We start from the raw sequence: 14,918 nt of genomic DNA on the forward strand, positions 1-14,918 counted from the left end.
CTGCTGGATGGTCCAGCCTTCAAATTCGTAGCTCTCCAAGTTCGAGATATGGATTTTGTGTGGGGCCATGTAAAAATCCTTACTGAAGTCCAGGTAGATGACATTAGTTTTGGAAAGCTGGCTGCTTTCCTGCCTGTTTACTTATTAATTGCATTTCTTATTAGCTGCTCATGGGTAGTTCCCCCTTTCTCTCATATCCCCTTTCCTGATCTTTGTTATCCCATTACTCTGGACATGGGGGAGGACTAACAGTTGGGTTATGGACAGTAGGAAGTCCTTTATTTCAGTGTTAGGATGGCCTCCTGTGTTTGCTGTGGAGATTAAAATCTCACTTCATGTAACGGGTGTTTTATGGTGAAGACAGCAGTTGTTACATTAGTGGTAAGTTCATGTATATAAATATTGTTTTTCTATACAGAAGTTGAAATGGAATTATCAAATTGATCCCTGACACTGCTGCAGGGGAAAAAAATGTTGTAAAATGCAACTGCCTTTTGCATACTGAATTTCAGCACATCTGTCTGCTACGAAGAGAATTATCACAAAGGGAGGGGAGACAAAAAGGCAGTGGAACTGGCAGTTCTGCATTTAGTGCTGTGTGACTGAGAAAATAAAGGTTTATCCAGACCAAGATGCGATTGCCTGAGATTCGTGTCTGGAAAACTGGGGGTAGCTGAGTCGTGTGGTTGCAGTTATAACATGGCTTACCTCCCTTTGATTTTTTTTTGTCCTGTATGTAGAGTCGTGCCTCCTACAGTCATGGCAGTTCCTGTCCTTACTATTTCATGCCTTTTGACATTGAAATGGCTGAATCATTGTTAATTTACTTTTTTTTTTTTAAACAAAATTTTAATTTTGTTGGTTTCAGTCACTGATCGATCCTTTTTCACTTCCTTTTCTCCCTTGTCTCTCTGTGCTTCGCTGGACATGGCCCATAGGGGAGTTCTCAGGTGTGTATCTCTCCTCTGCTCAGTTTCCTTTCTTGTTTGTTTTTACCTCGTTGAGTCTGAATAACATGGTATACACGTGTGATACTCCCCTGCTCTTGTCCAATCACGGTTGGCTTTGCTGACTTTCTCCCACCTTTGCCTTGCTTGGTTCCTTGCACTGGCGGATCCCTGGGCAGTAGGACATCCCTGCTTTGTGTTCACATGTCTGCTGCGTTTTGATCCATTTTTTTGTGTAGCTTTCTGCAGGTTTGCTCCCTTATATCACACTGGCCCGTCTCTCGAGGTCTTGAGAAAACCACACTGCACCTTTCCTTTGCTTCAGCGTGCAGAGTGCCTTTTTTTAGGGCAAGTGCTGTGCTCTGAGCAGAGCTCAGCTGAGCACAGAATTGAGTTAGTTTACCACTTTTCTTCAAGTGAACAGGGCTGTGAGGAGCCCCTCTGCTTGCATGATGCCCACTGTGAGTTTCTTAATGCATACAGACCCTCTTCTGCCACAGCTGCTGTGAAAATAAAGACTTTCTTGTAGAGAAGAGAGTGGCAGAGCCACAGGCTTGTTTTTAAGTTTTATATTTTTGGTAGGAGTGAAGTGCTGCCTCTTCCTCTCATGCCATACGGAGGTCAGCAGGCCCTAAATTGCAGAATTTTCACCTTTCTATAAAATGCATGTGGGCGCTGATAAAAATTCAGATGAAATCAAGGAAATCTCTCTTGATTTCAGTGCAAACTGGATGAAGTTTCACCTGTAATAAGACTTGGGCTGATACGGTACAAAATCTGTAGCCTAGTAGTGTGCAATGATGAGCTCTGTCATGTTCCTCTGCACGACACCTCCTGACGTTGGGTCTCTAAGGTTACAAAACGAAGGAAGGAATGGCATCATCCTTTCTCTTAATTCAGATTGTTGGTACTGTTACTGTAGGCCACTTTTTCATGCTCTTTTCTCAGGAACTCTCCCCCAGAAGTGGCACTGGAATTTATCTCGTTAGCAAAGTGGATTTGGCTCTGTGCAAAAAGGCTGCGATATACCTCCCATTTTGTTTTTTCTCCTGCCTCTGTCCTTTCTCCCTTTTCATTTTGTCTGTTGAATTGCCATTGTGGTGGGGTTGGAAAGCACAGAGATAATTAGTCTAGGGCAAATGATGAAGATGGAAGAAAAAGATGAGCTCATCTTGGGCTTGTCCTGAACTCTCAGGCATAAATCCCCATCAATCCAGGCTGCAGCTGAACAAGGTGTATGTTAGTTTATGCTGAGCATCACGTATACAGGCACCACACACGTTTACACATGCTGATGAGCTGCTCTGTTTGCTATTTACAGATTGGTACTTAATGGCTGCTTTTTTCTCTTCCTTTTTCCCCTTTTGTCCCCCTATCTTTCTGTTCCCTTTCTCGTATGGGATGGCTCTCATAGTACGGGATGATTTCTTTGGTAAGGCGAAGGCCTTTTTTCTTTTTTCTTTTTTTTTCCTCTTTTAACCATGCATTTTTTCTTTCAAAATTTCTTCCATTCACTCAACATCCCCCCATATGTCTTGCATTACCTTGGTTTGTGCTTTTTTTTGGTTGTTTTTTTTATTTTGTGTGATGGTGGTATCACCTCTCCAAGAAGCAGGATGCAGCTGGTCCATAGTTGTGATTTGGGGATTCTCTTCTTTCCCTTGATATAGTTGATTATACACTTTGATGCTTCATACTATTTGCCTGGCTATGGGATGTGCACAGTGATGAATGGCTCTCTCCTTTGTTCCACACCACAAGGAGTAAAGAATTCTCCTTTTAGTCACTCCACAGTGCCTTTTTTTCTTTCTCCAATGAGTGGGACTTTGTCATTGCAGCTTGTGTGAGACTATCTCATAGTGTCTCATTCTATGGCTGTAGGATGGCTTCATCCATTTCTTGATTGCAAGACTGGTCCTTCAGACCTCCCACTGGTTAAAGCATCAGGCTGGGACTGGGTCACACACTAATTAGGTAGTTCTGGGGTAACAGCTGACCCTCTGCACCAGAGTTCCTTTCTCTCCCAGAGGAAGATTCAAGAGTGTTATCTTACTCATGGATGAGAAGGAAAACTGTTATTGACCATCCCACCAATGACAAAAAAATACCAAGCATGAGGATGCCAGCACTCACAGTGTCCTTGTGCCATTTTAATGTCTTACTAGTTAAATATTTATTTGATCATTTGTAGAATCATTCAAAAGGAACAAGAGAAATGTTTAATAAACAGATGTCTGTATTGTGACACCTCTGGATTTTAGGAACAGCGTATTTGCCATGGAAGAAAAGTGCTATAGCTCATCCACCTTACCAAGCCAGAAGTACACTTCAGTTTTCACATTTTTGTTTGCAGTATTCCTTGACACACCAAGAATACATTGCCTGAAACATCAAAGTGATTAATTATCTTTGTACTGATTAAAAACAAACAAACAAACAACTTGAAAATGCTGCTTCTTATTCCTTCCTGCTGGGAATTTGCTTTTGCCATCATAACTTCATGCCATCTAACTGTGAGAAGAGGATTTGTTTTGTTGGAGTGTTGTGATATGTTCTCACTTCTTGTATGCTATCATGTTTCTCTAACTTCCATTAACTTAAAGTTAATTTTGTTTTTATTTTATTGTGAATATTAATCAGCAAATAACAACTGTGGAAAATGTTGATGCCTTTGCTGTAAAGGGATAGGTAGTTCAGAGGGCAGGACGAGGAACACTTCAGCACAAACACTGATGGTTGTGATGCCTTTTTGTTCCCTGGGGCTTGTATTGAGAAACAAGCTGCAACACTCAGTGCTGTCCCTTAAGAAAACAGGTAGCCTCTGCATCCATTTGTAAAATATAAGCAGATCCTGGGATACAGCAAGTCCCTGGCAGCAGGAAGCACTCCAGTTGTGAGTTTGGTCCCTAAATTCCTTTCAGTTCATTTTTACTAAATTCAATCTCTACACTTAGCTCCAAATCTTTTAGAGTGCTTGCAATCTGTTCTGTGTGCTGCAGCCTTCGTGCATTCTTGCCCAAAGTCTGATCTAGGTGCTTTTTTGGAAGTGGTCCCCCATGGGCCTGAGACTTCAAACTGTAAATCCCTGTGAGAGAACTGTGCAAGGTAAATAGCAGAGCATTGGACAATCTGAAGTCCTTTTAATATTGCCACGGCGGAAAGTTGGTAATAGGAACCCTTTCAAGTGGATGAATCTAGCTGTAGGGAAACCTAACAAAAATGATTTCTCTTTCTCAAGCATGAGTCAGTCAGTGCCACGCAAGCTCCATATCCCAAAGAGAACAGATGAAAAACTGCTTGACCTTTTTTTTGTTTTTTCAGGAATGGGCAAAGAAGTAGGCAATCTGCTGTTGGAGAACTCACAGCTACTGGAGACCAAGTAAGGAACTGTTGCGTGCTCTGAACTGCCTGCCTGGTTATATAAGTGAGATACCGTCACAAAGAAGGTTGTGGCTAGGACTCCAGCCTCACTATGGCTTGCTGGTGTACCTGGCAGGCTCTCATGAATACTTGTTGTGCTTTGAAATGTAGAATAGAAAATCCTCTCCTGAGCAATCTTCCTAATGGGGTCTGATCCCACCTGAAACCAGTGGGAAGCTTTTCTTAACTTCAGCAGGAGTCTAGATGGATCTGTGTCTCTGTGAGGACACTGCATTTTGAAGTTTTTATTCACAAGATTTGCTATTTGGAAATAAACTTGTATTACTATTGAGAAGAGTTTTCTTAATAAGAAAAAAAGATTTGATAGTTGATAAAGAAGAGCAAGGCGATGTAATTTGCTTATCCTTTGGGAAAGGCTGGCAAGCTAGATACTAAAGAATGGCTAAGCAGCCATGAAGAGGAAGGAAAAGTAATTCTAAGGGTGGTAGCTGGAGAACTTAATATGATGGGAAGCTGCTCATTTTAAAGATTTTAAGATACTTTAGAACTGATTGGAACTGCTGAAGTATGTCACCATAATCTCCAGCTATCAACAACTACAAATAATACAGGCTCTGAAAGGTATGTTTCAGTTCTTAATCCTCTTAAAATAGGTTTTACTTTTGTGCAGCTGTTGAGTTGCCCTGTATGTGCTTTCTGCATCTTTTATGAAGCACCTGAGGTTGGTCTGTCAGTAAGAATGCAGAACTGGACAGACCTTGTCCTGACCAGCTGTGTTCTTCTGCAGCTCTTTGTTGTCAAGATGTGCTTTTTCATGACTTATAGCCTGACTTATTTCAGTATGCTCGTTTCAAGTCTCCTTGCAGTGCCTGTGAGTTTACTTTCAGGTCTCTCTTATGGACAGCTTATGGTTTGGGGCATTTTTGCTTATTGTCTCTTTCACACCTTTAAGAAATGCTTTGAACGTTGTGAAGAATGATTTGATTGCCAAGGTGGACCAATTGTCTGGAGAGCAAGAAGTGCTGAAGGGAGAGCTTGAGGCAACGAAACAAGCCAAAGCCAAAATGGAAACCAGAGTCAAGGAGCTGGAGGAAGAGCTGAAAAGGTGAGTGATTCCCATGTTGTTTCAGGGAGCTGGGAGAACCTGAGTGAGGAACTCATGGCCTCTGTGAGAGGACTGTAGAGAGAAACCTGCGCCAGTCAGCTTTTCTGCATTTCACTCATGGACATTAGTGTTACAATTCAGAGGTAGCTTACAGAGCATTTCAAGGCTGATAATACGTGGCTGAGATGTTTCCTTAAATTGTTTTTCTTAGTTTGAAATGAACTATTGAACGTTAGAAAACCTGCAGAATTTTCCTCCCCAGTATTAGGGCTCCATCACAGTGATTGCAAATTTAGACTCCCCAGAGTGAAGCTTTCAGCATTTCAGTTTGCAGTTAAAAACAAACAAACAACAAAGGAATTTCTGAAACAGTAGTTTCAAAGAAAACTGTCAGGAGCTTGATCCTGCTGGTGGCCAAGATCGTGCTGAGAGGCATGAATGCCCATTCATTTAATGAAAAAATGAATGCAGATTCTCACAAACAGTGTTTAAATGTCAGTATTGTTAATTGTCTCATTCACATTAAGAATATGAAGAGAGAAAAGAGATTCTAGAGCTCTGTGAAGGTGGCATTTGGACAGATCCCATTTCTTATTTTCCACTCAAGCTAGAGAAACCTAAACCTGAATGCCTACAAAGCCCAGGAAGTTTGCACTTCCATAAAGCTACACATTCCCCATTGGTCTCCAGGCTACATAACTGCATTTTAACTAGCTGCACTGTGACACATATAGATTCAGAGGACAGTGTTTATTTTGCATCTTGAATCTGGAAGGTTGCCTCTGTTCTTTTGAAATTCTTGAGCACAGAGTCTCTAACAACAACACAGTCTCGTTTCTTCAGTGTTCAGAATGTCTGAAGTGGAGGTGGTCTCGTCAGCAGTGCAAGTAGATCTGATTTTTTGAAAATGCCTTTTTGAGTCTCCTAGTGTGTTATGTAATACATACAATATGCTATGCAGCATGGATGTGGACTTTTAACTGTCCAGTGTGCTTTACTAGGAGATAAAGATGGCATTTTTTTTTTCCTTGCTAATAGAAGTGCATGTGATTCAAATAGGATTGACCCTCAGTATGAGGCTTAAATACGTTAAAAGCATTCAGATAAATACTTTAAATTTGTATTTACATATATTTGGGGTTCATTTCTTTGCTGTGATGGCAAACTGCCCTTCATATTAGAGGCTTTTTTACTGCATTGGAAAGAGAAACAGCCCAGAAGAACTTAAACCAGCATTAGTTGCTGATAATGGCTCAATTTTTACGTGGTTAAGATCTCAACAAACATCTGAATATGAATTACAGCTCTGAAACAGGTCTGTCCCAGTGGTTTGTATTTTGGGGCCTGGTGCTTAAATCAGGTGTTCCACAGGGAGGGGATGATGTCAGTGAAGCTGTTCCCAGAAAGGTGCTGCAAGAGTGAAGAAGAATAGCACAGAAGCACCTTGTAATTTGTTTGTGTCACAGCTGGAAAATGGTTTCTTACTGATGCAACCAGATCTCCCCCAGAGCCCTCGTACAGCCCCCAGCTGCAGTCACAGTATCACTTGCTGGTTTGATGCATTTCTTCCTGTTTCCTAGAGTGAAATCTGAAGCGATTGTTGCCCGACGAGAACCCAAAGAAGAGGTGGAGGATGTAAGCAGCTATCTCTGTACAGAATTGGTATATTACATTACTAAAATGCCTGCGGGGAAAGGGGATTTATATACTTATTCTGTAATACTTGATATTAGGTTTTTGAGATGCAGACTGATCTGTCTTTCGTAGAATCACCAAGGTTGGAAAAGACCTCCAAGATCATCCAGTCCAACCGCCCACCTACCACCAATATATCCCCACTGAACCACGTCCCGTAGTACAATATCTAAATGTTTCTTGAATGTTTCTCTGTTAATGATGAGAGCAAAGCTGCTGGATTGCAAGTTGTCATCATGCAATTACCTTTGCATATAACTTGCAAACTATAGTTTGGCAAAGATCAGCAGCTGACAGAGTGACAGTGCAGTGCAAAGTGTGGTTTTAAATCACCAGTGTTTGAGCAGTGCCCAGATCAGCACCTTTCCATTTTACCTGGTTTTCCTCAGTTTTGAATGCCAGACAGCGTAGTGTGTGGTGTGCTTTCTCACAGGATCTAGTGATACTCAGGCTTCCCCAGAAGAGCTAGTCTCATGTTGGCAGTGACGCTGTAAACCAAGAGGACTTTGTGCAGTGAAACTCAGGTTTTACAGCCAGCTTTTGAGCAGTAACTGCCTTCTTTTCATAGTTCTGTCAGCTCCAATCTTGCAGTGTTGTCCTCTTCCTTTTTACTTTTACACAAGCCAGTACTGCCTATTACAGAGTATGGGCAGAGAAGGCTTGGGTACCGTCTTCCTGTTTTGGCTGAGTTTGAGGCTTTTCAGCAGAGTGCACTGTAGTCAAAAATAAAGCACACCAGAGAGCAAGAGAGTTATCTGTCTTCTCTGCTAGGGCAGGAGATCAGAATTGTTGAACTGTGTAATGGCTTTGGTTGGAAGGGATGTTAAAGATCATCTAGTTCCAACCTCCCTGAGCTTGCCAACCACTAAATCAGGCACTAGGTCAGGTTGCCCAGGGCCCTTTGCAGCTTCACCTTGAAGACAGATTAGATAGATTTCTTCTTAATATAACTGCTCTTTCTTTGTAAAAAGTATAGAACTAAGTTCAGTTCTAATACTCCTAACTTGACTGAGGTGAAATTACTCTGGTTAGAATGTTGGTAGATAGGAAAATTTTCAGGTTGTGCTTGTGAAATGCTGCAGCTATGTTTGCCTTCATTGGGAAGCCAAATTTCCTCACCAAGGAGGAGTAGGTCGTTGTTCAGTTTCATATGCCCTGTGCCTTTATCAGTGCATACTAACAGAATGCCTTCTGCCTAGCCCTCTAGAGGGAGAGATAACATTATCTTCTGCTCTCTGCTGCTTGTCACTGAAGTTGCTACTGAATGTTTTTCACTAAAACTGTGGTTTCCAAACTTTATGGACCAACGGACCGCTGTCAATTCTCAAAGTCTCTTGCAGATTACCAAAGTACCTTAATGGTAACATTCACTGGGTAGGGTCTTCAATTTGGTGGTGGTTCTAGTTCTATTTTCCCTGGGTTTTCAGAGCACCCAGATGTCCATGGGCCATAGTTTGGAGATCTTTTGTCTGGAATTAGCACCTCATATGGGAAAGGGGGGGGGGAGGGGGGGAGGAGGGGGTATAGTCAAGCAGAGAAGGTAGAGCACTAACCACTATGTCTTTCTGTCTCCTGACTTGCCCTGTACTAACACCAATCCCCTTCCATCTTTTGTTGGCTGAAGCAGTGCTCCTCCCCTCTGCAGGACAACATTCCCATAGCTCAGCGCCGACGCTTCACCCGTGTAGAAATGGCCCGGGTTCTGATGGAGCGCAATCAATACAAAGAGAGGTTGATGGAGCTCCAGGAGGCTGTCAGGTGGACTGAGATGATCAGGTGAGGATGGATGTTGGTGCAGCATCCATTTAGCACAGGGCCAGGTCATGTTGGACCTTTTGCTTTTAGCCTTAATGCCCTTAATAAGATACAGGAGATGTGCTGAACATTTTCCCAATCAGATTCTTCTCATACCTAATCCTTTCTCTCTTATTGCTGATCCTGGGCTGCAAATCAAGAGTTACCATTATTACTGGGAGATACTGGGCAGCTGTTTCTCTTGCTAGTTTCTTGTGCTAATTAAGCTCAGAAGAGCTGCAGGGAAAAGGTTTGCTTCTAATTACTGAGTTCCTTTGGTGGTGGCTTAAAAGGACTGTAATGCTGGGGTTTGTGTTAGGATTAGGGTTTATAAGTACCAGACTGATACTGTGGCAGTGATACTGTGGGAGTTGATAAAGCACTGATATGAGCACATTTATTTGCACTTCATGTTAACATTGAAATATAAAGCAATTGGATGTCCTTTCATTAAAATGACTACATGACATTTGCTCTGTGTTTCAAAATGAATGTTGTTAAAATGAATTCTGAGTTGTAACATGGCTTCCTTGGTGCTGATGGCCTTCTGGTTGGTTGAATTTTAGGTTGCTTGGAAGAAATTTGGGTAAAAGATGCTGAAATTAAATCGACTCTTTTGTATTTGTTCTTAGAGCTTCCCGTGAGCACCCATCCGTCCAGGAGAAGAAGAAGTCCACTATTTGGCAGTTGTAAGTTGTTTGGTGGTCTATGTGAGATGAAGAAAAGGGGAAATGTTGCCATTTCTACTTTATACAGCAGTTCAGTAGACTCCTCCTCTCACGTTAATGAGAAGTCAGTTGAAACTGTTAGCTGAACCCTTTTGCCTTCAAGGGCTTTCTTTGTCCTTAGTAAAATTAAAATCAAATCTGAACGTCCCTCTCAGTTTTGCTTCACAAGCTGAAAAGGGTTCTGCTTGACCTGGACTGTAAACGTACGTACACTCAGAATCAGTTCTAATAACGGAAGTTTTTCAGAAGGCATCTGTTTTTGAAAGCTTGACACCTTATGTCGATCAAACAGAAGTCAGGCAGTTTTCCTGAAGGGCTTAAAGCACCTGTTGGCACCCCTGTTGTGTGTCTGTGGTATGTTGTGCCCTCGGGCTCCTTTTCTCATGTTTGTTGGCCTTTTCCTGTCCCTAGCTTCAGCCGTCTGTTCAGTTCCTCCTCAAGTCCCCCACCAGCAAAGAGGACCTACCCATCTGTGAACATCCACTACAAGTCTCCAACCACAGCAGGGTTCAGCCAGCGACGCAGTCACACCATGTGCCAGATCTCCTCTGGCAGCCGCACCCTGGAGTTCTTCCCTGAGGAGTGAGTTATGTGCTGTGTCCCAAGCCAGGTCCCCCAGCTCTCCCAACTCACACTTTTTCTTAAAATGAGCTGTTTACCACTGGAGAAAAAAAAAAAAGTTTGTGTGGTGTTAACTCATTGATTACTGCGTGGATAGGCTGAGCAAAGTGGCAGCAACTTTGTTCTCCGAAAGTATGACTGCTGTGGCTTTCTAGGCTGTGATGGCTCATATCAGCAGAGACCGCTTTTGGCCTCAGGGTTGGCCTCAGCCCTGGTTGTGCCTTTGTGTTTGCAGATTACGTGAGACAATGGGGTAGGGCTTTTGTGGTAGTGTGTGGCAGCACTGGGACAAAGGGCTGGGGGCAGTCTTGCCCAATCCCATCAACCAACACTTAAAGTGAAGACGAGTTCTCTCAACAGCACATTTCTGTCTCAGTATTTGGTTTTAATTTTCCTATAAAAGAGCCTTTAAATACTGCTACTGCAGCACTTTCTCTCTGTCCTTTATTCCTCTGATACGAGGGGAAAAAAAATCTTCAGTTCTTATCCATTCTGAGATCATGCAATATTCTACAGCTGCAAGGTTGTACAGTGTTGTACATGCTGTGTTTTTGTGGAAGGGCTTTGGAGGATGTGATGATCATACTGCAGATGTTGTCATAGTTTAAGTTTTTACTGGAAAGCCAGTAAACCAGAAGTATGCAGATTTTGTGTAGGTAAAAAGTATCTTTAGAAGGGTGAATTTGTATTTTATAGGTGCCCACTGCTTTTCTTCCATTCATCTTATCTGGTTACCATATTGTAGCCTTTGTATGGTTTCTGAGGGCATTTTAATACTGCATGAACTGGTGTGGCTAACAGCTGCTAGAAGCTGTTTTCTCCTCCTCTCTCCAAGGGAAGAAGTGTGTGTTGGGAAGTGTTTTGCCTTAGGAGTTTGTTTTAAGTATATTTTTAAAGCTTGAAATTACATTTTAAGTATAATAGTTGAAGTATAATTTTTGAAGTACACAAGTTTGATGAGATTTATTTTAAGAATATGCATCATTCCCTGTGTGGAGATGTTTGGCCTGGATTTTTTTGCTGCTGTTGTTCATACCTTGGAATGATTATTTAAAAACCTATTGAGAGCTGGAACTGATATTCAAACAACCCTTGTTTATATGGAAACACATCCTAAGAGCTGAGTGATGTTTCTTCTTACCTTTGCCAAAACTGAATTCATTGTGTTGAAACCAGCAGTTTCAACAGCAATTAGTGCATATTTTCCCTGTCAGCAAAGTTTAAAATGGACAGAAAAATAAATAGTTGAACCTAATGAAGGAGGGATGAGATCAAAACACATTCCTCATGGAGACATTAGGTCAGGAAACTGTAACAGCTAAGCAAAAATGGATAGAATCTCATAGCTGGTCATATGGAAGGTGGATGCTGTGTCCAAAGGGCTCATGGAAGGCTGGAGTGGAGATGATATCGGTTTGTCTTGGTGCATCGTTCAGGTAACAGGACATTGGAGATGAGGGCTGCCAAGGGCTGTCTGCTTCAAAACGGTTTTTCTCTCATTTCCTGCATCTCCTTTTCTCTCTGTGCAAAGATGGACTGATGCTGTTTTGCACTCTTAGACTTTTTACCTGAATTTCTACTCCCCGTTAAGGGCCAACAGTCCCATAACCTTCTGCCCGTGTTTTTATCCCCAGGCTGAGAAATAACGCTGTTGCTTCTCTCCTCAGTGACTGCACGTCCTCAGCACGCCGTGAGCAGAAGCGGGAGCAGTACCGCCAGGTCCGGGAACACGTGCGCAACGACGACGGGCGGCTGCAGGCCTGCGGCTGGAGCCTCCCTGCCAAGTACAAGCAGGTAGGTGCCATTCCCGGAGAGGCAGAGGGGGAGTGGACTTCATCCCTCCTAGTGAAACTCTGAAGACCTGACTCTCCCTCTGGTAACCTTAGCCATAATTGTTTAATATTCCAGTTGAGGGATCGTGTGCGTGGTAATTTTCTGCATGATAATTGCAAGCACAGAATAAATTGATTTGTTTATGTATCTCCACCAAAGTCAGCAGGAGAGAATTTTTCTTTTTGAAGGTACTGAAAGAACCTAGCCTAGACCTACAGCAGACACTCTTTGTCCAAAGCCCAATCCTTGTTTTCATGTCTTTCATTATTATAATTGAGTTTCGACATCAGCTGTTTTATTTACGAGAACTCTACTAGCTGTTTAGTTTAAAAGCCAAATGCAGTACAGTTTGTTCCCCATTCTCCTCATTAGTAAAATAAACAAACAAAAAAAAGTCACCGGCCTCTTTTGTTGGCCAATGGCTTCTTTAACTCGGATCAGAAATCACCTGAAAAAAGGAGTGTGGTGAAATTGAATGCATTTGAGGCTATGATGGAAAAGAATGCCAATGTTCTGCCTCTGCACAGGGAGTGTACTTCAACAAAACCTTTGTCTTTCATTAGTGCAGCATACAGCCTTGGCTGGCCATTCCTGGGACATGGTACCATGGTGGGAGAGACAGTCTCTCAAGTTCCCATCCCTGTAGGGAGGGAGGTTTTCATACGTAATGTCAGATGAAGCAACAGCTGCTATTAGCAGCCAGCTCTGAGGCTAAGAAGCTTGGTCTGCCCTGTTGGTTAGAGCTCTGACAGTACCACCGTCTGGTGTTTATGCCCTGGTACTGTCTTTTCTGTTTTCTCTTTCCCACAGCTGAGCCCCAATGGTGGTCAGGAAGATACTCGCATGAAAAATGTCCCTGTGCCTGTATACTGTCGCCCACTTGTAGAGAAGGACCCAACCATGAAGGTATGTTGCCGTTGCATGCCATTCCAGTACAGAAAGGGGCATGGAATAAACAGAATTTATTTGCAAAGTATGCAATTTTTATGACAGTCTGCATTTTTTTTCATTCCAAATCTTATCTTCTGCTTCTTTTTTGGAAAAAAGCAGTTTCTAGTATGTGTGGGAAAGAGTACCTCTCATACATAATTATCAGCTGATTCTCAGTGCCAGGTCTCACATTTGTCTTATATTTTTGGGGTTTTTTTTGAGGCATCTCTTCCATAATAACAACGTTTAATACTTATGAATAATGCTTTTGATAGTTCTTTTATGGATATAATACAAAGCAATGTAAAAATTCATGAAAAGGAGCAGGTTAAAGCAAAAACACATTTCATCACCCTTCCTTGGAGTTCCACCATTGATCAGGGTTCACTGGTAACAGGCCAGAATTAGTTAAGGGAGTCTACTGGGAAGCTGTGTCTGTCAGTACTGGAATATTTTCAGTAGAATTGCAGTTAAGAGTAGATGATCCACTTTGGTAAGTAGCACGTTTGTCTGCTTTAACTGGTTGTTTCCAAATAAGCAGTTTGTCATTACCTTCACCAAGATTTAGAGCTGATTTTTAGACTTCATTGTGATGTTTAAACTGTAAGAAAACTTCTATGCTATCTGTTGTTTTCGGTAGGTTGGTGTGATTTTTTTATACAATACTCGGTTCAGTGTATTTCCTCCACAAGTTTTGCTGGCTTAATTCCCTGAACAGATCTCTGAGAGACAAAGTGCACTGATTTGGGGCTAATGGATAATGGATATGTGAGGAAGCAAAAAACAGGGATGGGAAGGAGTCCTAGGGACCAGAAAGGCACTGTCTGTGCATCCTCAGCCAAGCGCCTGCTGTCCGCTTTGGTTGAGTACAGTGCTTCTTACTGTACCCCAAACTAGTTAGAAACAAGTGCCATGTCCTGCTTGCTTTGCTGCACTGCCTTAGGAACACCAGAGTCAGACAGAGGACGTTTCATAATCCTGTTTGTAGTTATGTACCTGATTTCTTATATTTATTTCCTTTAAACGTTAGTCACGTCTGTTAAAAATCATAATGGTTTTCACGAGGTTGCAGAGATCCTTTTTCTTATCTCCCTTTAGTCTGACTGGGTCTCCTAGCAGAAATCAGCAAGACCTGTTGTTTCCACCTCAGTGTTTGAGGTGTTGGGTATGTGTGCTAAGAGTGTGTGCTGAGGATTCCATTTCTGTTGTTTAGCTGTGGTGTGCAGCTGGAGTCAATCTCACGGGATGGAGACCTTTGGACCAGGAGGCTGCGAATGGGCAGAAACTGGATCCTGGACGGGATCCTCTCACCTGTGATCGGGAAGTGGAGGGTGAGAACAACAAAAGTAACCATACATCTCCTGAAAAGAAAAAGGTCAGATTTGTTTTTTTTTCCTCAGTGTCATTTCTCATTCCATCTCTTACACACCCTGTCTCTCTGAACTGTCTTTGCCCTATGCTGTGTAATGCTCCGAGTGAAGTCTTCTACTGTCACTACTGCTGTAGTCTTTCAGAGGCATTGGCTATTTGGGGAAGTTTGGTGGGGTTCTCTTACACAGGAATTCTTGTGAAATTTGGAATAAATCTGGGTGGAATTTTACACTGTCAGTTTTTGAAATGTTTGGAATTTTGAAAAAAAAATTCTAATAATGGTAGATAAGGACTGATGAGGTTGCTAGGAAGACTTCCAGAGTCCTCATCACTATAAATGAAAAAAGAAAACCACGCAAAACAAGACACAGAAAATGCTTTAAGAAGAGCATAGACATAGCAGAGTCCATGAGTTCATTTGGTTCATAAATTGAAGTTCTTGAGATTTTATTACAGCTCTGTTTGTTTAAATGTTGTCTTAAGCATTTTTTAAGACCCATTTACAGAGTACAG

The 14,918-nt window shown here is 42.2% G+C and overlaps 1 protein-coding gene across 38 annotated transcripts in view; it reads left to right on the top strand.

Annotated features, from left to right (window-relative positions):
* The window catches only part of MAPK8IP3 (mitogen-activated protein kinase 8 interacting protein 3), a 73,393-nt gene that overhangs the window by 43,624 nt on the left and 14,851 nt on the right, over positions 1 to 14,918 (top strand). For 16 of the 38 annotated variants that reach the window (XM_015301926.4, XM_015301939.4, XM_025155324.3 and 13 more), the window contains 11 exons: positions 939 to 950; positions 2,362 to 2,379; positions 4,269 to 4,326; positions 5,281 to 5,433; positions 7,014 to 7,095; positions 8,753 to 8,904; positions 9,555 to 9,611; positions 10,062 to 10,232; positions 11,939 to 12,065; positions 12,915 to 13,010; positions 14,248 to 14,409. In XM_015301926.4, the coding sequence (XP_015157412.1) occupies positions 939 to 950; positions 2,362 to 2,379; positions 4,269 to 4,326; positions 5,281 to 5,433; positions 7,014 to 7,095; positions 8,753 to 8,904; positions 9,555 to 9,611; positions 10,062 to 10,232; positions 11,939 to 12,065; positions 12,915 to 13,010; positions 14,248 to 14,409 (1,088 nt within the window). The remainder of the gene's footprint in view (positions 1 to 938; positions 951 to 2,361; positions 2,380 to 4,268; positions 4,327 to 5,280; positions 5,434 to 7,013; positions 7,096 to 8,752; positions 8,905 to 9,554; positions 9,612 to 10,061; positions 10,233 to 11,938; positions 12,066 to 12,914; positions 13,011 to 14,247; positions 14,410 to 14,918) is intronic. The other 22 variants (XM_015301932.4, XM_015301948.4, XM_015301940.4 and 19 more) reach the window with 13 other exon arrangements.

Source organism: Gallus gallus, chromosome 14 (genome assembly GCF_016699485.2).
Source record: "Gallus gallus isolate bGalGal1 chromosome 14, bGalGal1.mat.broiler.GRCg7b, whole genome shotgun sequence".
Taxonomy (NCBI): domain Eukaryota; kingdom Metazoa; phylum Chordata; class Aves; order Galliformes; family Phasianidae; genus Gallus; species Gallus gallus.